The sequence below is a fragment of the Adiantum capillus-veneris genome, chromosome 26 (genome assembly GCF_014529385.1).
Source record: "Adiantum capillus-veneris isolate H3 chromosome 26, ASM1452938v2, whole genome shotgun sequence".
Classification (NCBI taxonomy): domain Eukaryota; kingdom Viridiplantae; phylum Streptophyta; class Polypodiopsida; order Polypodiales; family Pteridaceae; genus Adiantum; species Adiantum capillus-veneris.
In genome coordinates, this window is record NC_140956.1 from 15,534,719 (window position 1) to 15,560,565 (window position 25,847).

The 25,847-nt window shown below is 44.4% G+C and overlaps 1 protein-coding gene across 10 annotated transcripts in view; it reads right to left on the reverse strand.

Moving 5' to 3' along the window:
• Positions 1 to 2,471: 2,471 nt before the first annotated feature.
• Positions 2,472 to 25,847, reverse strand: part of LOC147423051 (F-box protein FBW2-like) — a 40,624-nt gene continuing 17,248 nt past the window's right edge. For 4 of the 10 annotated variants that reach the window (XM_086501691.1, XM_086501695.1, XM_086501697.1 and 1 more), the window contains exons 2-3: positions 3,450 to 3,775; positions 2,472 to 3,371 (exon numbers count right to left, since the gene is read on the reverse strand). In XM_086501691.1, coding sequence (XP_086357817.1) covers positions 2,882 to 3,371; positions 3,450 to 3,757 — 798 coding nt within the window. In that variant the 5' untranslated portion in view covers positions 3,758 to 3,775 and the 3' untranslated portion in view covers positions 2,472 to 2,881. Of the gene's footprint in view, positions 3,372 to 3,449; positions 3,776 to 3,889; positions 4,118 to 25,847 lie in introns of those variants that run through there. The other 6 variants (XM_086501698.1, XM_086501701.1, XM_086501692.1 and 3 more) reach the window with 6 other exon arrangements.

Genomic DNA, 25,847 nt, shown 5'->3' on the forward strand with positions numbered 1-25,847 from the left:
TAATGGCGCTATTAGAGGACCCTCCAAAAAAATTATTTGTGCCTCACCTAAAATGTTGCACAAAAGTTTTAGGGGGTCCTTCTACGACCCCCTACATTTCAATAACGCATGTAGGAGTGATGGTAAGTGTGCATGTGCGTGCGCACGTCTGCGTGTGTGCGTCCGCGTGTGTAGTACATTGAGCCTCCGCGTTGTACAAAGAGACAATTGTGTGTGTCGCAATTTTTCCTACAAATTTTAAGTGTAAAAAAATTTGCATCGTTTACTAGATAAGAGTACTTTTCAAAATGAGCAAACTTGACTTTCTTTTACATAGAGTAGTGAGCATGTGAAAGCAACACCAATGAGCTCACTACGTGAAACCCTTTTTACTCAATTTTAGCTCACACTTTTGACAACTACCTCTTCTATCCAAACCGCCTCCACATCTCATATGTGTAGAAATTTAGCATAGGGAGGAGAAGGGTAGGTCCTCAAGGGAGATACCCGAGGTATAGAAAAAGCCCAAAGAGCAAACTTTTGAAGTCAATTTTGGAACAAACACCATGTAGGGGTTATGAATAATGAGTGAATTGTGACTTAGATTCTCGAAACTTGTTGTAATCTGAAATAAGCATTTGGGAAAAGTGTCTCAGCTTAATATCGTGACGTTTTCAATTTCAAAAATGCTAGTTGAGGGCAAGGGAAAAGGAGATATTCCACCCCATAATAGTGTTAAAACCAAAAAAGTAACCTAAGTTTCTAAAATTTCCTCTTGACAAAATCAAGAAAAGGAATTTAGAATGTTTGAAAAAATGACTTTTCCCGAACACTGCTTGAAATAGACGAATGTGCATACTTTTACTCTATATATGTACATTAAATGTGTGTGTGTGTGTGTGTGTGTGTGCACACATCCCTTGTGAATTTTGAGATCCAAAAAGTCAATGCTATAGGTGTAGTTTCAATTGTAGATGAGCACTGCATATTGATTTTTCCATCTTTAGTAAGGCAATCCTTCACTTATGCTCTCGTGGCCTAGAAACCTTCGGTGACCTTCTCAATGGAGTAGACTTTACCTGAAGAATCAGTTGTCCCTTTGGTGATTCAAAGTTACTAGGAGCATCACTGTGCACACTTAGCTCACCCTGTGGCACATGGATAGCCTCTTGTCTTTGTTCATAAACAATTGGCATAACATCTTGAAAAGTAACCTTCCTCACCTCAACCTCTTTAACAAGATTCTTGTGCATTTTCTTCTCATTGAATATCACGTCGGCTATGGCTAATCTTATGAGAATCTAGTGGATAAAACCGATGATAGTAAACAATAAAGGGACTCAAGATCGGAGGGCCAAAATGGTCATGTCTTCCCTTCATGTGCTCCTCCTTGTTACTGGTAGTGTAAGGTTCGTCCCATCTTTTGTTATCAACCTGACAATGTTGGCGACCTAATGGGCATCATGTGCGCATTTTGATGTTCGCTCGCAATCGTTTAGCACAGAGGAACGATCAAATAAGTTGCCTCTCATGTGCACACTATATCTCTCTCTTGCAAGATCTCTTTCTTGATTTCTGATTGCTTGTCAATTCTCTAGATCTGATGCAATTGTAAATACCTAATTGATTTAAATGTATCCAACATATCTTGCCTTCTACTATAAAAGTTGAAATGGAGACGGCCACTCGGGACTTACAAATTAAAAAACAATGGCATAGTACTTTGGGCGTCGTATTCTTAATGTCAAACGTGCATCTGACAAAGTACATAGTTCTAACAAAGAGGCACAAATCTGTGCATTTCATTCTACTGCAAAGGAAGTTGCAATGCTTCAACAAAAGCAACAGGAGTGATTGAAGGAGATGATGCAAGTTTTGGAGGATAGAGAGGAGAGTCATGTTCCAGTCATTAACCAGTCTTCAAGACAAGGGTTAGCTAGGAGCAAGGGTCGAGAGAACACACAAAGAGGAGATGATGAAAATGCTGTTATGAAAGCGAACACTTCGTTCAGTTTAGAGATTTCCTTGCTTGATCAACGGCCTGCCTCCATCTGCTTTGTGATGGCTTGTTCAAAAGCTTTGTGATGGCTTGTTCAAAAGCTTGCACCTATGGAGAAGCCAACGTTGACGTCGAGAACTTCTCTATGTGCAATGACTCATACAATCGTTACTGTGGCTTATTGGGTACTCATAATCATATGTGGTCCACTCGGCTCTTCATGAATTTGAGACTTAAGCAACCTACTAGACATTGATACCCAATGTTTTGGCTCAAGACATAAAGCTTGGACTTAAGATTATTCTCAACCAGCAATACTGGCCAATCATAGTACTTAGCATCTCTCTACCAAGTAGAGAGGAACATTCTTGCAAGAGGTCTGGGAACATCCTCAATAACAGCTAACTTGCAATACATGATTGTGTGGCTGGCCATCAATGGTTGAGCTTTCAACATACCAATACATTAAACAGCAGCCTTGATGTCTTCTCATCAAATCAAACTTTCAAACTTTTCCTCTCAAAATTTCTGAGACAATACTTCTCATATAATTTATGTACAGCGACCATTTCTGTTTCATTTGATGGTTTGATGCTTTGATATCATAATCTAGCAGAACATACAAAGCATACAGGAAGCTTTCAACTGGAAGGTCTGGTTTAACCCATGTAAATTACCGGTATCATCTTGTCATAAAAAATACCAGATATATCCTTTGACTAAAAATGACAGTTTGGCACCTCTGATCGATATCAATCAAATGGGTAAGGCTAGCAAGCATGGTGTGCCCACAACCACGCCATACTTGGGCCGGTAGAGAAAAGAGCAACTAAGCTTGCATAGAGCAAGTAGGTACCCAGGGGACCATCCACTTGCTGAGCAATCCATTGTTCAAAGCTTCAACTACTCTACCACAGCATCCTCTGGACCTTGCAAATCAAACATCAGGAAAGTGTCATCTCCAGGTTCAAGAAACACTCCCAGTCGCTGCTTGCATTCCATGATAAAAACTTCACTCATTTCCAAATGTTGGCAACGTCCTCTGAGATCAAGACTGGTGAGTGCCACACAACCCCATAGAATGGCTCTCAGGCCATCAATGGAAAATGGAGCATTGGCTAGTTCAAGATGCTGAAGACGAGGAAAATGTTGGGCAATTGCGAGTGCTTCTTCATCACAGGGATGATGAGTGTAAAAAAAATTCCGGTTTTTCCGTAAATGTGTTACTTTTCTGCAGTTCTTTCCAAGAGCTTCAAGTGCCACATGTGAAAGTCCGCTGCAACCACTCAAATCCAAATCAGTGATGGATCTTAACATAGGAGCAAGCTGTAAAACCCAGTCATCTGTCACCCAGCTACTATTTGGCATGTGAAGCACTTCAAGCAAGGGGGCCCTGAAAGAGAAGTTAAACTTGAATAAAAAATTGTAGATTGATAAAAAGCATTACTGCAATCAAGGAGATGAAGCTTGCCTGTATGCTACGAATGCCAAGGAGTTGTCATCCATGAAAAATGGATAATTTAGGTGAGTGAGTAGACCATGACTTCGACTCAGAAAGAGCTGTAAATGTGCCTGGGCCTTGTGAATGGGCATCCTTCGAGTCAAAAAGAAAGTGAGATCAATAACTTGCCAGCATGCAGGGTTCTCTGCTGCAAGTTTCCATTGTTTGCAAACTATGGGGATGATACGCAATCGATCTCGCAGAGAAAGCCGGCAAAAAATGTTAACAAGAACATCAGGCAAAATTCCTGCCCAATCATTGCCACTCACCATTGCCATTTGATTTTTCCTTGCAAACTAGACAAGAATACATGACACAAGTTAGCCGGGTATATGACAAAGGAGAAGAAAATCAATCATAACATTCCGTACAAACACAGTAGGATTTTACGATCAGCTTGAGCACCTCACCTTCTAATCAGACAATTGTGAGATCACATGTACAAGTTTGAATTTCCTTGCAAAAGTTTGAAGGTAGTCATGATGTTTCCATGACAGAAAGGGGGTGGGCAGGGTTCTCGTGGCAATCTTGTTGATATGAACCCCGAGGTATTAACTGCGAATCAGTCCTGATGCTCCTTCAACAGAAGGGGGGAGTAAAGTTCTTATGCTTATCTTGTTCATGTAACTCCAAAAGTACACGCTTGAATTCAAACAAAGAAGATAGTTTATAGGCTTCCGAGTAACAATACTAAACACAATGAGACGATGCCACACCACTGCTTATGCCCGCAATCCAAAGATTGGAAAATGAGAGGGGATGGGGTGCTATATATAGAACCTAGTGACCTAGCAGACGGTTCCCCGGGCTGCATACAGTACAGCATGAAGTCTAGGGCTAAATTTAAGTGGGTATGTCAAACAGCCAAAAAGGCGTAGAAACAGGGGAACAGGGAACGGACCCCTACGGCCTGGGACAGGGACGGACGGGGATGGTCTCTTGCCGGCCAGTCACACAAGGTTGGCCGTTTGGAACAACGTTCTGGAACAGCAGCCGGTTAGGAACTGGGGGGGGGGGGAAGGCAATGGCCAGGTTTTTTTTAAATCCAACAGCAGAAAATGGCCAGTTTTTGGGGGGCTTTAGGGCCCTTTTACACCTTGTTTAGGGGCTCTTTTAAAAGGAGGTCTCTTCAATGCATTGCTCAAAGCCTCAAGCTCTTGAGTCTTACTTATCACTATGCTTTTGCTCAAGCCTCACTTTCAAGCTCACTTGGGCGTTGGCCGCAAGCTCTCAAGCTCCCTCTACTCTCTCAAGCATCAAGCTCTCAAGCCTCAAGGTTCAAGGCTCAAGAGTCAAGCCCCTCTACTCTCTCTCTCCCCCTAGCACATCAGTCTATACTTCACCTAGAGGGCAATCCCCTTTCTCTATACTTGATGATGACATATGGGAGTTCTCTAGAAATGGAGATATCATTCTCTTGGGAGACTTTAATGCCAGGACGGCCAACTCCCACACGGTATTTTATGATACCTCGGAGGAGATGCTTAGAGAGATGGATATATTGGAGATGGGGCTTGACAGACACTCACAGGATAGAGAGCACACAGAGTATGGGAGATATCTCATGGAGATGACGATTACGCATGGTTTGGCCATACTTAATGGTCTAGAGAATTTTCCTTTGTCTGGGGGATTCACATGCTTTCCACACAGACATGGGGCCAGTACAGTGGACTATGTCATGACTTCACCAAGCTTCATCTCTAATATTCAAGATCTCAATGTGGGTCCTAGACCTGTTGGAGTAGCAGTGGACCATGCTCTCCTGACTTTTTCAGTCTCTTTCCAGTATAGTGCCTCTCAGACACCACGGAGGATTGCACACACACGGTATACTTTTACACCAGGGACAGACTCAGTTTATGTGGAGGAGATTTATAGACGGATGTGGGCAACTGAGCCTGTATATACCGTGGAGGAGATCACCACTCTATTGACGGAAATCTTGCATGGGGCAGCAGCAGAGGCATACCCACACACTCAACCAGATCAGAGAAGACGTTCTGGGAACATGCCTCAAAATAGTTGGTATGATGAGGAGTGCAGAGAGATGAGAGTTCAGATTCAGAGCGAGCTTATACTTGGAGTCATTACATATAGACAGTCTCGGATTGCCCTTCGGCGTTTAGTGCGACGGAAGAAGCGGGCCTTTTTAGCCCAGATGGAACGTGATTTGTATCAGCTCTTTTTGAGTCGAGATTCAGGTGAGGCCTGGCGTCTCTTCCATGAGCACTCACCTCCTCCAGTGATTACTTCTCCCGAGATTTGGGGTCGGTATGCAGCATCATTATATACAGTACCTAGGCAACCACCATTACCAGACCCTCTAGAGCCATGTCCAGCCACTAGTACCTTCTTTACCACTGAGATGGTGAAGAACGCCATTGACAGGATGAGGACTAGGAGAGCATATGATCATGATGGTTTGGTGGCAGAGCACTTGATACATGCTAGAGATTTAATGTCAGAGGTTCTTGCGTGGTTGTTTAACCGTGTCATGTGTGAGGGACTACCCGAGTCCTGGAGATTATCTACTATTGTACCTCTCTTCAAGGCAGGGAACCCCACGGTGCCAGGGAACTACCGTACTATTATGATAGGGCACACATTGGCACGTTGTATGCATCCATTCTTGAACAGAAACTGAGTAAATGGGCAGAAAATGAGGGCATACGAGCAGCAAGATAGGCTGGATTCAGGAGGGGTTTCTCCACTTTGGACCATATTCTTACACTCGGAGCCATTATTGAGGAGGGTCGGGCACATGGGAGACGGATGTATTGTTGCTTTGTGGACTTACGCAAAGCATTTGACACTGTCGAGGGCCAGATTGATGCACAGGCTACTGAAGTTTGGAGTACCCACAGAGATCATATGGGGGATCATGGCTTTATACGGCTCAGAGACTGGCCAGGTACGCACTCTTGAGGGGACTGACATTGTTCATTCCACTATTGGAGTGAAACAGGGGTGTCCTTTGTCCCCTACACTTTTTGGTATGTATGTAGATGAGGTCTCTCACTACATTGACAGAGAGGGTGACAGAGGCGCTCAACTAGTAGGGACATGGATCCCTTTATTATTATATGCTGATAATATTCTGTTGATATCAGAGTCGCCAAAGGGCATGCAGAGACAGTTGGATGCATTGCACAACTTTGCAGAGGATAGTCGACTGTCTGTGAACCTTGGTAAAACCAAGGTTATGGTGCTTAACACCACACCACAGTGGGTCAAGAGATCGGCACCTACACTCGTATATGGTCAGGACACTGTGGAGTACATAGATGAATATACATATCTGGGGGTGGTATTCACGGGACCGAGGTTTACTCTGAGGAGAGCAGCCGAGGCTAGACTGTCCACAGCCTATGCGGCATTGGGAGGGCTAGAGAGGATGTGTTCGCAGGTTCAGTTTCAAGAACCACGAACAAAGCTATGGCTCTTTGATACTTTGGTTGCTTCAGCTATGCTTTATGGGGTCTAGGTTTGGGGACCATTTGTGAATCATGACAGTTGGAGGAACATGGAGAGACTCTTGGTATTTATGATATCCCGGATGATTAGAGCCAAGGCCTCCGTACCACATGCGATTATTCGAGCGGAGGTAGCCGCTCCTCCTATAGAGATTGAGGCTCTTACCAGATCAGTGTCCTTTATGCACAGTCTATGGGATACACGTAGAGGCAGATATACTAGATTGGCTCTTGAGTCCACTAGACAGTTAGCGATGCAGGGAGACGCATCATGTTGGTATGCGCAAATGACCTCATGGTTTCAGAGGCATGGTCTCAGCATGGATAGATTGCCTCCTTTTCAGTATTACCTGGATGCACCCTCCCTGCCAGTCACACGGACGGAGATCACTAGACTCATTCGTCAGGATCTTATACAGTTGGACACCAGGAGGACATGGGTAGAGCCGATGCAGGAGTTGGGCACGAAGATGGCTTTCTACAAAGAGCAACTTCTCCAACTTTCGGGAGATGGGTTTGTGACTCGTCCGAGCTACATGGTCACTCATTTGTCTCATGGTCTGCGATGTGCTATTGGTCAGATTCGCACATCCTCACACCAGCTGGAGATTGAGACGGGTAGATTCAGAGGGATACCACCGGAGTCTAGGATATGCCAACTATGCGATAGAGAGCCAGAGACAGAGCTACACTACATATGCCACTGCACTGTGAATTATGAGATACGAGGGCGCTTCCATTTCTTATTCAGGGAGGGTTTTGGACCCCTAGATAGAGTCATGAGGTATCAGGATCAAAGATGCCTTGGCTTATATCTACTTGAGCTACACCGACATAGAGATAGTCTGTTGAGGAGACATGGAGTACAACAGTCACAAAGACAGATCACAGACTTCTTTGGATCGAGGGAGCCAAGAGACCAACCACCAACACAGGGTTGTACCTGCATTCATACCAGAGGCACCCTCATTGACAGGGTGACTGAGCTCGGGAGATCGAGACGACCACGACCGAGACACAAGAGCACGCTCCGTCGACGCAGACTCCAGCAGAGGATCAGAGGCATTCTAGCACGACACCCAGATTGTCACTGAGGGCCTATTCTACATTTTCACATTTCACATTTCACATTTCACACTTCATTTTCAGTTTTCATTTTTTACATTCAGTACTTTTTGTACTTGTACTTCAGACGTTGTATTAGATTCACCATTTTGTATATGATGGTCTCATAGGTCATTTTGGCCTTTTGAAGACGTTAATATATCATTTCATTTCTCTCTCTCTCTCTCTCTCTCTCTCTCTCTCTCTCTCTCTCTATATATATATATATATATATATATATATATATATATTCTTTATCAAGCGGCAAGCCTCTATCTACTCTCATGTGGCAAGAACTTCCAAGGTTTGATGTGCCATTGTGGGCTCACCCCCTCCCTGGTTAGACTTCAGCCTTTTTTTTCCTCTTCATCAATTGCCATTTAGAGCCCTTGAGGCCATACTTATCTACTTGTATTCGCCGTAACGGCATCAACATTTTATTGGCATATTTTCCTATTATGAGTCATGTTTCTTGCCTTTTTGGTGCAATTCAATGCTCCAAGTGTTCTTAGCACTAATGTACGTACGTGCAGCTCCAAAAAAAATGTTCCCCATTCCAGGCCTCGACCTCATTCCCTACCTTTTGCCGTCCCAACCCCGACCCTATTCCCATTCCCTGTATCATGTTTCTATGCAAAAAGGTGAGTCAGATGATGCTTGAGTCAACAACAAGTGAAGAAGACTCTCAATCAACGGGCAGCCATCGAAACTCCCATGTGCCACAATGAAAACCTCCTCCACATCAGCCCAGTACAACAGCCAGAATGGGGGGCACACTAGGAAAAACAAGGCACATCACCTAAAACTGCCACACATCATACTTTTGCCACATCATTATCATGATACATAGGTGATTCTGCCATCTACAAAGACTATCTATGGAGATCTGGGATAGATCTAGATGTGATTGCTAAATACGTTGCCGATTGACCATGATCCAATATCTTGATGGACGTAGCGATGTGAATGTGATTTGAACGTTCAGTGATTGTCGTCTTTGTGCAAGTGTTGGATATGTGTTGTCTAGTGCGTCAATGCTTAGAGTCACTCTATACTGAACTGGTTTCTAGCTTATGTTTGATTTTCCAAGAGTAATCAAGGGCGATTACAATTCTTTCAAGAGGGGGGTATGTCACAAAGTGATGACGTGGCATGTCCAATTGATGGGTAAAATGACTTTGCACAAGTTGTCCCAACTTATGGGGGTCCCATCCAATGGGACCCGGGGGGGCACTATTAGACTTACACCACTCTGTTGCTTCACAAGTCTAGGGCATACTTGTATGGCTAGTATGTCTCCGGGCTAGCCACCCATAGTCTAGGTTGTACTTGGTCTGGCCGCCCGAGTTTGGGGCCAGCCGCCCCCCTTTGTCCGTCCGCCCTCATATATTTTCATATATCATTTTCTTGTTGGGTCGTGGGGGATTTTTCCAAGCTTTGCGCTACCTCCCCTTGGGCACCTATTTATGAGGCAAGGGGGTACCCACTTCCATCGTCTGGTACCCACTTCCATCGTCTAGTTATACTGTACTGGGTCTTCTGCTCATTGTCACAAACCTAAAGAATGGAGCCAACTTACAGATGCCGGCCGAGGGGCCTAAACCATAAGACGAACAAGTAACAGAAGAAGAAGTCCTACCAACTTATGGGGACCCCGTCCGATGGGGCCCCAAGTGACATAAAGGATTAAAATAAAGCAAACCCACACACACACAAATCCGGAAATTGCGTTGACATGATGACGTGGCAAAACTGTACAAATTTCCGCGTTTCACACTGACAGTGCTGACAGTGCTGACGTGGCAATTGTAGGGAATTCCGTGATTAATGCTAGTAGCTTTTGGCATTGCTTTTGGACTAGAAGCTTTTGAGTTTGAAGGCTTTTCATGTACACTGCTTTTCATAGGCCAAGGGCCTTTAAATATGTGTTAAGGGCTCATTCTCTGGCATGCTTCCTGGAGAAGGTGCAGAGTCTGGATGTCACAAAAATACGGAAGCGTAAACTGACATTTAATTGCACTTCAAATACTCAAGAGAATTAGAGAGAGAGAGAGAGAAAGCTTGACACTTCATTGGGGACCAGAAGATGGGCTGGTCCCCCCCCATAAAGAGAATATCTTTATTACTAAGGGAGAATCTTTACAAGCACAAGAACGGGGTAAAAGCCCCTCCTCTATTCTTTCTTGACCTTTTTCTGCTTCTGACTGAGAGAGAGTAGAAGAACTGCTCTCTGACTACTGAGAGGATCTATCCTCTTCTACGAGATTTTGGGAAGCTCTCGTAGGGGAGACCTTCCACAAAACTCATCGGAAGCTCTCACGAATGAGGGTCTATCTTCCGCTAACTGTGCCACTTTGAACGTAATCATTCCTGCAATTAATCAACCACAGAAACATGCAAAACACACACACACGCTTGCTGTAATTTTCTGCACATAACCAGAAATTGTTACCTGAGCGTATTCCAATGCTAAATTGGAGGTCCTTTTCGCGATGGAAATGCTCCAAACTTGGTGTATGTGTAGAGTAGGTAGTGGGGAATGAGATTCTATTAAGACTTTGCTGAAATTCACCCTAATACAAGTGATTAGGGCCTGAAAACAGGGAATTTGCAGCAGCTAGAGAAGGGAGAAAGAGAGTTTTCTACTACTTTACGCGATGAAACTCCTCCCAAAGCTGCAAGCAACCATGAGAGGCCTTGTTCTAGGTGATGGGTGCTCAGAGGCTCCACATACACCACAAGGTGCTGCTCTCAAGCTTCAATGGAGAGCTTCACTGCGTAGAGGATGGTCAACTTGGGGGGGGGGGGGGGGGTAGTGCACTGCCAACCTTGCAATAGGGGGAGGGGCTGCTCTCTTATAGCCTCCCAGAAGAGGGGGCGCTAGCATGAAGAGAGGGAGTGAGGGAGAGAGAGAGAGAGATTGCATGGGAAAGTGTGCCAAGTGGCACACTTACTTTAAAACTTTTAAACCATTCAACTTTTGACTTTAAAAATCCTATGCCAGTTAATGAAATGTGCAATTAAGTGCACAACTACACACATAGATGCAACAAATGAAAACTTTATCTGCTTCCTAGCGCATTGATGTACCAGCAATGCTCTGGCATTACCTGTTCGCACTTGTCCGGCCATTTGGTCCAGCGCAAATCATTTAAGAATACTTTTAACTAACTTATCTTAAGGCTGTAAAATAATCAAGCCTTAAGGTTATTATTCTAAGGACCCCATCTCATTCCTGTGCTTGCACTAGAGCGCGTAATTTTCTGAGCCTGAAATCTAAGGCTACTATCTACCCCTTCAGTGAAGACCCGATTTCCCAATCGCTAGGGCTTCAGGGTATTTTCTGCTAGGATCTCCCTGAGGTGCACTGGCCCAGACTTGGGCACACCTGAGGCCCCAGAACTGCTAAATCTATTCTGATGTGCACACAACTAATTAGATAATTCTTTTCTCGTAAATAAATTAATTATTTACAAAGTCTGACATAGTTACATCCCTCTTGGTTCAAAATAGTTGACCTCAACTGTAGAGCGTCAACATAACTGTGCAAGTTGTCTGGGTAGTCCTTAAGATCGGACTCAGTCATCCACTTTGCATCTAAAGGAGCGTAATTCTTGAACTTGACTAAATACTTTCGATGTAGACTCCCCGACTTGAGTTGTCTCTCCGAGTGGTGTATTATCTGTTCAGGTTGAAGGATTTCCTTAGTCTCTTCGACTTCTGGAGGATCTTCTTGTACTGGCGTCACTGGAGGAGGTCCAACATATGGTCGGAGGAGACTGACATGAAAAGCATTATGGATGCGCCAGTGAGAAGGCAAATCCAATCTGAAAGTCACGTCATTGACTTTATCTGTAATTTTGAAAGAGCCGTAAAATCTATGGGAAAGTTTGACAACTTTGCCTTTTCCGACCCGCTTTTTCAATCTAGCTTTCTCAAACCGAAGCAGGACATATTGTCCTTTTTCAAGATTGAGATTCCTTCTATGCTTGTCTGCTTTTCTCTTTTGTTGCTCTTGAGTACGAAGAATCGCTTGCTTTACTTGTTGATGGGCAATATCAATATTGCGCACAAATTCATCTGCGGCGAAGATGTTTTCTTTGGTAACCATAATAGGAAGTATGAGTGGCTTCCCATAAATAATTTCGAAGGGAGCTTTACCAGTTGAGGAATGTATGGTATTATTATACGCAAACTCAACTATTGGTAAGTACTGTTCCCATTCGGATTATAGTTCCGAAACATAGCACTTGAGGAGATCTAAACCAGTGGCATTAGCGATTTCGCTTTGACCATCTGTTTGAGAATGATAAGCTGATGAAAAATCAAGCTTAGTTCCCAAGTTTTCGAACAATGCCTGCCAAAATAGACTAGTCATGCGGGGATCTCTATCGCTGACAATAGTCTTTGGCAATCCATGGTGTTTAAAAATCTGAGCTAGAAATATTCTAGCCATGTGATCAGCTTTGATCGTCTTCTTTACTGGAAGAAAATGTGCTTGCTTACTGAATCTGTCTACTATAGTCCAGATTGCATCATTTCCATTCTTGGATCGAGGAAGATCCGTAATAAAATCCATGGCAATACTTTCCCATGGCGTGTTAGGCACAGGGAGCGGATGAAGCTTGCCATAAACTTTATGTCTGTCATATTCTACTTTTTGGCAGACTAAACACTCACGTACGTGTTTTTCAATGTCCGCACGGAGTGTTGGCCAAAAGAAATACCTTTCGAGGGCACTAGTGGTGGAAGCAATTCCCCGATGCCCGGCATAAGGAGAATTATGTGCTTCATCCATCACCTTCTGTCGTAAGGGCTGAGCTATGCATATTGCTTGTTGACGATAGAGTGTATTATCCCTAATGGAATAAGGTGGCCTTGAGTGACCAGCTTGAAGATCTGCCCAAATTGTGGCGAAGTCTGGATCTTGAGGATACATCTCGTTGAGAAATTCTAGTTCCTCATGATAAATTGTTGTTAGTGCATTGATCTTTGGACACCTTGAGAGAGCATCTGCAACTGCATTCTTCGTTCCAGAAGTATGTAAAATCTGAAAATGGAACATTGAAAGAAAGTTGGCCCATCTCATCTGCTTTTCTGATAACTTTCTCTGTGTGAGAAAGTAGTCAAGACTTTGATGATCTGTCTTGATAATAAAATCAACTCCTAACAGATAGTGTTTCCAAATGGAAAGAGCATGAATTACTGCCATTAACTCTTTCTCATATATGGAAACATGCAACTCTGCATCTTTAAGGCGCCGACTTTCATAGGCTATTGCGTGACCCTCTTGGTTCAAAACTGCTCCTACACAATATCCAGATGCATCGCAGTATACCTCAAAAGGTTTGCGAAGATCAGGGACGGTGAGAACAGGTCAGTGACTGAGTAGATACTTAAGCTTTTCGAAAGCTTGTTTTTGTCCAGACCCCCAATAGAATGGAATCCGCTTCTTTGTCAGGTCATGGAGGGGACTTGCTACCGCGGCAAAAGCTCAAATGAAACGCCGATAATAGGAACAGAGGCCAAGGAAACTTCGTACATCATGTACTATAGTTGGCGTAGGCCATTCTACAACTGCTTGAATCTTATCAGGGTCCATCCTCACCTGATTGTGAGACACTATATGGCCCAAATAGTGGATTTCTTTTAAAAAGAACTCACTCTTCTTAGCATTCACAAATAATTTGTGTTTGCATAATTCTTCAAACACTAAGGCGAGATGCTTATAGTGTTTGTCTTCCGACTCTGAGAAGATTAAAACGTCATCAAAGAAAACGCCTGTAAAACTTCTATATGAGTGGAAGATTCTATCCATCATTCTGTTGAATGTAGCTGGTGCATTAGTGAGTCCAAAAGGCATCACTAGAAATTTATACAACCCGAAGGTTGTTCTAAATGAAGTCTTATGCACATCCTGAGGAGCTATGCGGATTTGATGATAACCGCTCTTCAAGTCTATACAACTAAAGACACTTGCTCCTTGTAACTTGTCAAGAATGTCGTCAATCCGAGGGATTGGAAATCGATTCTTGATTGGGATCTTGTTTAGAGATCTATAGTCTATGCACATGCGGTATGTGTCATCCTTTTTCTGTACTAGCAAGACAGGTGAACAATATGGAGAAGTACTAGGCCTTATTAAGCCCGTCTCCAAAAGTTCGTTAACCTGCTTGAGAATTTCCTCTTGCTACATTAGACTAACTCGATAAGGGGGCTGATTTGGAGGAGAACTTCCTGGGATCAAATCAATTGTATGATCCTCAGGTCGCGAAGGTGGGAGTTCATTTGAAAGTTCATCTGCAAAGCAATCTTGATAACTTTCTAATAACTTAAGTCTTTTTTGCTCCAAAGAGGAAGAAAGTTGTGAAACAGACACATCTCTCTCTCTTGCAAAAATCAAGTACGTTGAAACACACTTTTTCATTACTTTCTTGATGGCAATGTGATTGGCGTATGGGCAATGTGATGGCGATAGGGATACGCCAATCACCTGCATCTGCAAGTACAAAATACTCCTTTCCTTTATGAGCAAAGGATAAGGTTTTCTGAACATAGTCAGGAATGGGATGCATCTTGTAGTGCCAAGGCATTCCCAAGATAACATCGCATCCTTCAAGTGACGCTAATAAGAAAGACTCTTGATCTTTGTAGTCGTCGACCTTTAGATTCAACTTCCCTATGATTGGAATAGAGTTTGAGTTCTGCCCTTTGAAAGCAGATTGTGCTTGAATAGAAACTCCAAAACGATTGGGCTGCAAGTTCAGGTCATCAACTAGCTTGGTAGAGATGAAGCTGTCTGTACTGCCAGGGTCAAACAAAATGAGAGCCCGTTGGTTGTTGATGCTACCCCATGCTTTAAGAAGAGCTCTTTTTTTTCCATCCTTGGTTGTATTTCCCTGTACATCTGGCACTGCATTGGAAGAGGGTGGTTGTGGAGGTTTGGTAGGACAGTCACCCTTCATATGACCAACTTGTCCACACTTGAAGCATTTTCCTTCACTAATGTAAGTTCGCAACTCAAGAGAGGATATCTCCCTTTCTTGGGCTGATTTGGCTTTGCTTCTGCTTTGGAGGCGGTTCTTTTCTTCTTTTGCGAAGAAGAAGTAGAGGTAGGCTGCTCATGGAGAGCCTTCTGCTTGGCGTGGTAAGTGCTTTGCTCCATCTTCCTGGGAGTACCCTTGTCATGTATTCCATCAGCTATGCGGGCTGATTCCATAAGTATCTGCAAGTTACCTCGAGGGTAAAGCTTCATAGCCTTTTGCAAGGCTTCATACAATCCTGCTTCAAACTTGCGCATCTTTTCCGAATCGTCAATCTTCTTGAATGGAGTGACTTTCAAGAGAACGTCCCAAAACCTATCCACATAGCGTGGAACAGTTTCGTTCTACGACTGTGAAAGTCGGTCCCATTCTTTCTTTACCTCTTCCTCATAGTCTGGAGGAAGGAACTGTGCGTAGAACTCCTTGAAAGCAATCCAATCTTGGGGTTTACGATCTTCCAGGATAAGGGTTAACCACCAACTGCTGGCGGTGCCTTTCAGGTACATACTAACATGGCGAAGCTTGGATCTTTCTTTAAAATTCCCTTCAGCAAATGCAACTTCGAATTGGCGGATGAAAGCCAACGCTCCGTCATTATCACGCCGCCCATTGTAGGTGTCGAATTTCACATCTTTGTCTCCCGACTTGAATGTTTTCTGCCTGTGGTGCTTCTTCTTATGGTGCTCCTTCTTTCTATGCTTAGACTCCTTATGGACTGGAGTCTTTTCCCTTAAATGCACTTCTTGCTGCGAGGGATCGTCAAGAAACATGTCTTCCGGAGCAACGATGTCATCCAAATCCTTCATGAAAGAGAACTGAGGAGAATCAGGGGGATCCTGCTCTTGAATCTTTGGGTTAAACCGCACATGACGTTCTGGAGGTTTCCTGTGCCTCTCGTGCATGCGGGAGGTTCCAATCAAAGGATCTTTCCTTGGTTCTCACGCCTTTGGGTTCTACGGGATTTCTCCCGACCCCATCGGCATTTTCTCCTTCCCTTTCTCAAGAGTATGGAGAATCTTTTGGACTTCTGGATGGGAGAGATCTTTTTGCAACTCTTCCACCTGCTGTTGAAGGAGAGAGAACTCTATCTCGCGTCCTCCCATTTCTGCAGTCTGTCAAGAGTCATCAACCCCTTAAGGAAGAGAAAGATGACCTTGCTCTGATACCACTGTCACAAAAATACGGAAGCGTAAACTGACATTTAATTGCACTTCAAATACTCAAGAGAATTAGAGAGAGAGAGAGAGAAAGCTTGACACTTCATTGGGGACCAGAAGATGGGCTGGTCCCCCCCCATAAAGAGAATATCTTTATTACTAAGGGAGAATCTTTACAAGCACAAGAACGGGGTAAAAGCCCCTCCTCTATTCTTTCTTGACCTTTTTCTGCTTCTGACTGAGAGAGAGTAGAAGAACTGCTCTCTGACTACTGAGAGGATCTATCCTCTTCTACGAGATTTTGGGAAGCTCTCGTAGGGGAGACCTTCCACAAAACTCATCGGAAGCTCTCACGAATGAGGGTCTATCTTCCGCTAACTGTGCCACTTTGAACGTAATCATTCCTGCAATTAATCAACCACAGAAACATGCAAAACACACACACACGCTTGCTGTAATTTTCTGCACATAACCAGAAATTGTTACCTGAGCGTGTTCCAATGCTAAATTGGAGGTCCTTTTCGCGATGGAAATGCTCCAAACTTGGTGTATGTGTAGAGTAGGTAGTGGGGAATGAGATTCTATTAAGACTTTGCTGAAATTCACCCTAATACAAGTGATTAGGGCCTGAAAACAGGGAATTTGCAGCAGCTAGAGAAGGGAGAAAGAGAGTTTTCTACTACTTTACGCGATGAAACTTCTCCCAAAGCTGCAAGCAACCATGAGAGGCCTTGTTCTAGGTGATGGGTGCTCAGAGGCTCCACATACACCACAAGGTGTTGCTCTCAAGCTTCAATGGAGAGCTTCACTGCGTAGAGGATGGTCAACTTGGGGGGGGGGGAGGGGGGGTAGTGCACTGCCAACCTGGCAACAGGGGGAGGGGCTACTCTCTTATAGCCTCCCAGAAGAGGGGGCGCTAGCATGGAGAGAGAGAGAGAGAGAGAGAGAGAGAGAGAGAGAGAGAGAGAGATTGCATGGGAAAGTGTGCCAAGTGGCACACTTACTTTAAAACTTTTAAACCATTCAACTTTTGACTTTAAAAATCCTATGCTGGTTAATGAAATGTGCAATTAAGTGCACAACTACACACATAGATGCAACAAATGAAAACTTTATCTGCTCCCTAGCGTATTGCTGTACCAGCAATGCTCTGGCATTACCTGTTCGCACTTGTCCGGCCATTTGGTCCAGCGCAAATCATTTAAGAATACTTTTAACTAACTTATCCTAAGGCCGTAAAATAATCAGGCCTTAGGGTTATTATTCTAAGGACCCCATCTCATCCTGTGCTTGCACTAGCGCGCGTAATTTTCTGAGCCTGAAATCTGAGGCTAGTATCTACCCCTTCAGTGAAGACCCGATTTCCCAATCGCTAGGGCTTCATGGTATTTTCTGCTAGGGTCTCCCTGAGGTGCACTGGCCCAAACTTGGACGCACTTAAGGCCCCAGAACTGCTAAATCTATTCTGATGTGCACACAACTAATTAGATAATTCTTTTCTCGTAAATAAATTAATTACAAAGTCTGACATAATTACACTAGAGTACTGAAATACCGAAAGGGGCGCCAAAATTTGGGGCCAATACTCTCTGGGGTGGAATTCCGCCACTCCGTGTCGCATGTCGTCTCTCTCTCTCTCTCTCAGTACAGTTGTTATTGAAGTGCTAAAAGTCTGTTCAGTCTGTTCTTTTCTATTGACATGGTGCCCGTCTTGTGACAGTGGTATCAGAGCATCAGGCATGTGCTTTTCTAAAAGCATACCGGTCCTACAAAAGTGCAGACAGAGCAAACCAAAGGCTACTAGAATTTTATTTGAAGTAACTTGCTTTGCATCCCGTCCCCGGACTTATTAGGCACTCCCACCCTTACTTCATCGCGCATCTGGCGCGCTCCCGTCTTCACCGCTCATGTCTTACAGGGCATAAGCCATTAAGATCACTTGCAAGAGAAGGATCCAAGATTTGTTTCAAGTCACTGTTTTTCTCAAAAGCAGTGCCATGCAGATGTTGATGTCTATAGCTACCAAGCCGCACACTCCAAGGACTTGGCAAGCTTTCAAGAAAAATTTTGCCCGAAGTTATATGGTTTCTGACATCTTCCTTTGGAGTGCAACTTTTGGCAGAGTGGGGTATCCTCCAATGCTTGCCATGGAAACCCTAGCAGATTATAATTTGAAATTTCTAGACATCTCTCAACAGGTGTCTCTTGTTGATAACCTCGGAGGCTCGGTGTGACTGCTATGTCTTGGGACTATCATCACTCCGCCGGGCCAATGTCGAATCAATTGTGAAATGTGAACTGTTTTGAAGGTGAATTCTTGTGGTGTCGCGGTAGAATCTCGACTTGGACTGTCTAAGTCTGTTACAGTGGTATCGAAGCGCGGTCGATTTCTCTTCTACCGGGAAATCCCAATCCTTTTAACACGGCACTTATGGATTCAGACAGAGATCAGTAGACTTCCTCTGCATCTGGAGATGCGGGAAGAGATCACGAAGAAGATTCACACTAGGAGTACGGCCCGCCTCGGCCTACTCCCGCGGAGCTTGAAGAGATGGAGCGTCGATGATTGATCGACGATGCAAGAAAGATGATGTTAAATTTTGGGAAGGACCCGAAATTTGCAAAATCTATGAGCCAGACCTCCTTCGACAAGGTGTATGCACAGTGGCAACAAACCACAGAACCACCCCCCAAACCGGTACTCAAGAAACCTCCTACTCCAAGGATGTTTACTGAGCAAGAATTAGAAGAGGTGGTTAATGCACGGATTTCTCAGCTTTTTGACGCGCAGAACAAAGCAGAAAAGCACGACAAAAAGCAGAAGAAAGGAACTGACTTCCCGAGTTATTTGGGTCATTCAATCTACTTTTGCCTCGGCAAGAGAGCAGAAGAAGCGTGTGCGGTTTGAAGGTTACCTGCTGCTGCTTCTTCTTCTTCTTCTTCTTCTTCTGACAATTCTTCTAGCTCTTCTGACTCGAGCAAATAAGAAAAGAAAAAAAAAAGTGAAAAGGCAAAGAAGTTTAAATCTCGCCCAGTTTCGGACAGTTCTACAGCGGACTCGTCTTCGGATAGTTCGGACTCCGATGACCGCAGATTTTATGCAAGGAAGAAGAATTTTTACAAAGACAATCAGTATGACTTTCTGGAAGATAAAAGCAAGAAAGTCCGAGAGTTCAAAGAAGGTGGACATTCAATTAAATTTGACACGTTTTCTGGATTTCGAGATGCTTCGAAGGCTTTGGCCTTCATACAGCAGTTTGACATAGCTTTCTCTGGAGGGCATTACACAGACAACTCCACGATTCGGAGGGCTACCTCTTACTTCAAGGGAAATGCTCAAACTTGGTGGTCCACGCTTCTATTGAACAAGAAAGCGCCAGTTAAATGGCTGAAATTTAAAATAGGCTTTTTATTTCTTCTTGGTTGACTCGGGAGTACGAACGTGACATACGAACTGCTTGGAACCATCTTCGGATGACCAAGAGAGATTCATTGGACACATATTGCGAGAGATTCTGGAGCTCTTTTCTACCAGCCTCTTCATTTAAGAAGATCTCATTCAAAGAGCAGATTGAGCGGTTTACCTTGGGACTTCCTACAAAGATCCAAGATCACTGCTTAGAGCAAAAGTCAGATTCTATTCAGGAATTGATGAGTCATGCGAAAGGGGGTTTTGCTATTCACTCAGGCAGTTTGACCTACCCCACATATGAAAATCATGATGCAAAGGAACGAACAGACTTCGAACAATGACAGTAGAAAGAAGAAGAGCAACCCAGAAAAGAAAGAAAAGGATGCATGACCCAAGCTTACTCTTCGGGAGAGAGCTCTCTACATCAAAGAGGGGAAGTGCTTTGGATGCGGGGAAACTGGGCATGTCTCCGCGAAGTGCCCTAAACAGGCACCGAAAGAACAGAATAACAAGGATGAAGACAGGCCTGAGGGTTCGAAAGCAGCTGAGGAACGTGGACAGAAAGGCAAGATGAAAGCAGGACTGGTTCCAGATTGCATGGCTACTGACCCAAGCACGATTGATGAGAGTACAGAACTTTGCCGAGCTTGGGCAAAGTGAAAGACCAAGAAGCCTTGATTTTCTTTGATGGAGAAGCCAAGGCCAACTTCATTTCACCTGAATTGGAGGCGCGGCTCCAGATCACACACAATCGGATGGGACCACTAGCAGAGGCAGTTCTAGCGGCACCCAGCAGGGACGTAGCCATTACACCTGTCATTGGCAAACTTCAATTGCATTGTCAGGGGTATTTGGGGCATGAGGACTTCTACATAATGCCCTTGGGAGGTTGTGATGTCCTCTTGGGAATTCCCTGGTACCATAAGAACAACGCCGTGGTCGACCATCGGGCGAGAAAAGCGACTTTGACTACAGAGAAGGGCCGAACCATTGTACTTGATGTGAAACTTAAGGGCGAGTCTGTCCCTATTGTATCGGCTTCGGCCGTTTCAAAATTAACGAAGTCCAGTCTGTTTGTTTACTCGATCTTTTTGAGAGAGTTGAGTAATGAGAATAGGACAAATATGTCAGAACTTGATAAAGAACGCCAGGATTTTCTCCACACTCATGCCAATTGCTTTTCATAGGGCCTTCCAGGCGAGAACGTCTGCTACGGGTCTTTCAGGCATTACGAGATCACAAGTTGGTGATTAGTGCGAAGAAAAGTGAATTTTTCCTACCAAAGATACACTTTTTGGGACACATTGTGGAAATGGACCTGGCCAAGATAGAGACTATTCGTGATTGGCCCGATTTGAAGAATGTCCATGAAGTTAGAAGCTTCTTGGGCTTGTGTTCGTCCTACAAGCAGTTTATTAGGAAGTTTACAGAGGTTGCTTCCCCTTTGCATATGTTGACACAGAAAGGAGTCCCTTTCTCGTGGGGATCCATAGAGGTGATTGCGTTTCAGACACTGAAAGAGAAATTGACTAAAGGACCAATTTTGACTTTGCCGGACTTGCAGAAGTCATTTGAAGTATATTGTGATGCTTGTGGTCGTAGTCTGGGTGCGGTCTTAATGCAAGAAGGCCATGTCATTGCCTACGAAAGCCGATTGTTTTCAAGGCCGGAATTGACAGCAGTGATTTATGAGAAAGAGCTTTTGGCGGTTATCCATGCTCTTACTCAGTGGCGACATTACCTACTCGGAGCGGATTTTACTGTCTTTACAGACCATCAGCGTTTACGCTACATCTTGTCACAGAAGCAGCTATCGGAAAAGCAGATGCGGTGGGCGAATATCTTGTCACAGTTTCACTTCCAGATTGTCCATGTGCAGGGACAGAAGAATTTGGTGGCGGATGCTTTGTCTCGGAAGCTGTTGGTTCTGGCTATTTCCGCGATACACCATAGGAGCTTCGAGGATATGGTCAATCAATATACCACATATAGAGATTTTGCAGATATTTTCACTCGGATACGGAATGGGGAGGCAATAGCGGGATATTCCATTCGGCATGGCTACTTGATGAGGAAAACGATGTTGTGCCTTACACAGCCGTTGAGGGAAAAGGTTTTAACCGAATGCCACTGTCCACCTTTTACGAGTCACCGGGGCATTGCTACCACCTTGAAAGGGATAGAGAGATACTTCTTTTGGCCGAGACTCAAGAAGGATGTGGACGATTTTATACGCAATTGCTTGGTATGCCAGAAGGTCAAGTTTGACAGGCATAAAGCAAAGGGATTGTTCCAACCTTTATCCATACCCACCTGCCCCTCAGAAAGTATTGCAATGGATTTCATTTTTGATCTCCCGAGACCACAGAGTGGTCACGATGGTATCTGGACTATTATTGACAGGTTTAGCAAGCAAGCTCATCTCATTCCAGTGAAAAAAATAGTGAAGCCGGATCACTTAGCGAGACTTTTTGTGGCCCAGATCTTTAGATTACATGGCATGCCCGAGACGATTGTCTCCGACAGGGACCCCAGATTTACGAGTTTATTTTGGAAGGCTATTTGGGAGAACATTGGCACGCGGTTGCAATTCTCGTCATCTTTCCACCCGCAGACTAACAGGCAATCTAAGATTGCCAATTCAGTGGTACTAGATTTATTGAAGTTTTACATCTCGAATCAGAAGACTCAATGGGAAAAGTATTTACCTTTGGTGAAATTTGCCTACAATAACACGAGACACTCTTTGACGGGGTAGGCGCCATTTGAAATTATTGAAGGTGCTACGAAGGTTCCACCCTTCCTAAGCACGAAAGATAAGATTTTTGAAGCCGATGAGTACACGCGTGACTTGGACACGGCTTTTGCCAAGGTCCGCGAGGCTTTGCAGAAATCTCAAGAAAGACAGAAAAAGGCAGCACATCCATCGTCGCGATTTGAAATTGAAGGAGAACGATTGGGTGCTCTTACGTTTTGAGAAGGAACTCCTGAGAAAGAAAATGGGAAAGGAGAGGCTTTTTCCAAAGCTTAGTATGCGATACTACGGACCTTGCTAGATCTCCGGAAAAGATAAATGATGTCTCCTTTAGACTGAAGCTGCCCGAAACTTGGAGGATTCACAATGCTTTTCATGTGAGTCTCCTGAAGCCTTTTAAAGGCGATGTGCCCGAAGACGGGGAGCCTAATCAGCAACCCGAAGAGGAAAAAAACGAGAAGATCCTTGTTCCAGAACAGATATTGGCACAAAAAGACAGAAAGATTAAGGGTAAAGCGATAAGGCGGTTCTTGGTTAAATTCAAGAACTATCTTGCATTGGATGCGAAGTGGATGGAGGAGGAGGACCTAGCAGATACTCCTCAGATTGTGAATCTTTACCTTGAAGCATTTGGATTACCACAGTCTGTTCTAAATGGAACCCCGAACTCAGCTTGGGTGGAATCTGGTGCAACGGGTATGCACAAGAGGGGAGTCGCTCCACTCCTTTGTCAACGGATTGCCTCGATTTTTTATATTGAAGTCACTGATGTCTCTTTGAGTTTCAGGGATACTGTGAGCTGACAGTATTGTGCTGTAATGACTTTATGAACTGGAATTCCCGATAATATGATACTGATTTGTTCTTGACTTGTTTAAGTGCAGGAACTGATAGACGAAATGACTGCAGCATTTTGGTCTGAATGATCTCGATAGACATGGTTCCAATAGGGATTAGTCAATCGGGCATCTATAAGGTCCTGACTGGATTTAGATGCGATTGCTAATTGCATTGCCGATAAAATCATGGTCTGAGATCCAAATGAATTTTTGAATGTGATTTGTCATGTAATGTCAAGTGATGTCGTGTGATGTGACTGTCGATTAGTACATGTGCTAGATGTGTGTTCCTAGTGCGTTGGTACTAACAATCAGTGTCTGCTAAAACAGTTTATGGCTTTTGTCTGTTTTGCAGGCGTAATCGAGGGCGATTACAATGCTTTCAAGAGCGGGTATGTCACAAACTCGTGACGTGGCTGCCGAGTACTCACACACACCCGCCCCCGGCTGGCAGCAGTCTCGGAACAGCAGTGCTGACGTGACAGCATCCTACAAACTGACCCGTTCATTATGGCACGAATTCCGACGTAATTTCCACTGCAGGGTTGACGTGGAAGATTTCCGTACGGCAACTTTTGGCTTGCTTTTCTTTACGCAGGGCTGAAAAAAACTCTCTACGCTGGAGCTTTTGGGGATTGCTTTAATTACCCCAAGAGGGCTTGTGAGAGGAAGATTGGAACAGCTTTATTTCTGGAAAGCTTTTGATCTACCAGCTTTTGGGGCTCTGCTTTTGGCATCCCTTGTAATCTCTTTATAAGTGTGGTCAGGCTTCCCACTTCTTAGAGCATCTGGACGCAGAGTCTGAGAGTGAGAGCCTCCCACTCCCTTGTACTTGCAGATTAATGCAAAAAGAAATATCGAAAGGGGCGCCAGACTTTGGGGCCAATATCTCTGGGCATGGAACTCCGCCGGGCCAGTGTCGAATCAATTGTAAACTATGAACTGTTTTGAAGTGAATTCTTGTGGTGTCGCGGTAGAATCTCGACTTGGAGTGTCCAAGTCTGTTACACGTTGTTCTTGTGGTACCAAGGGATTTCGAGCAGGACGTCACAACCTCCCAAGAGAATCACGTACAAGTCCTCGTGCCCTAAACACCCCTAACATTGCAAACGAAGTTTGCCAATATGCTCTGCAGAGGGAGCCCCCTTGGGATGCTAAAAGCAGAGCCTCAGAAGCTTTAAAATCAAAAGCTTTGAAAAATAAAGCAAATAGTCCCCAAAAGCTCTTCAACCTTGCATAGAAAATCAGCCTGCTTTTTTCCGTACAACTACCGTACAGTCCAGCCCAAAAAGCGGAATTCTGTACACAGCCACGTCAGCCTACTATCCGTACTTCCCGCCGCAAATCACGGAAGGCCGTACTGCTGCCACGTCAGCCTGTCTGCGGATTTTCCGAGACCAACAGCTGGGGGAGTGTGTGTGTACCACTGCAAGGGCCAGCCACGTCACCATTTTGTGACACTCGTAGTTATTTACGGGGGGGTATTGTTGTTGTGACAGCTTCTGGTCCAAAAGCAATGCCAAAAAGCTTCCAGTGTAAATCATGGAATTCCGTACAACTGCCATGTCAGCACGTTTTGCGGAATCTGCCACGTCAGCACTGTCAACGTGAAAACGGAAATCCGTGCAGTTATTCCACGTCATCATGTCAGTGCAATTTCCGGATTTGTGTGTGTGGGTCCTGCTTTATTTTAATCCTTTATGTCACTTGAGGCCCCATCAAACGGGGTCATTATAAGTTGGTAGGACTTCTTCTTCTGTTACTTGTTCTTCTGAGGGTTTAGGCCCCTCGGCCACAATTTGTAAGTTGGCTCCATTCTTCAGGGCTTTGATGTAACAGACTTGGACACTCCAAGTCGAGAATCTACCTCAACACCACAAAAGATCACTTCAAAACAATTCACAGTTCACAATTGATTCGACGCTCACTGGCCCGGCGGAGTTCCATGCCTAGAAATATTGGCCCCAAAGACTGGCGCCCCTTTCGGTATTTCTTTTTGTATTAATCTATGTTCAAAGTACAAGAGTGCCCTGTGCTTTATGCCTGTCAAACTTGACCTTCTGGCATACCAAGCAACTGGGCACAAACTCGCCCACATCCTTCTTGAGTCTCGCTCGACCAAAAGAAGTATCTCTCTACCCGTTTCAAGGTGGTAGCTATGCCGCGGTGACCCGTAAAAGACGGACAGTGGCATTCGGTCATAACCTTTTCCCTCAACGGCTGTGTAACGCACAACATGGTTTTCCTCATCAAGTAGCCATCTCGAATAGAATATCCCGCTACTGTCTCCCCATCCCATATCCGTGTGAAAACATCTGCAAAATCCATATCCGTGGCATACTGATTGACCGTATCCTCAAAGCTCCTATGGTGAATCGCGGAAATAGCCAGAACCAACGGCTTCCGAGACAAAGCATATGTGTCACCAGCGTGTGACTACTATCTATCCTTTTTGTTGATTTCTTTCTTATTATCTATTTACTTTCACTTTTTGGAAACACCCCTCGGGAAATCTAACTGCCCTGCATTGCATAGCTAGTGTGGAACTGTCCAGAGGGAGTCCAGGCCTGAGGGCAAGAGAG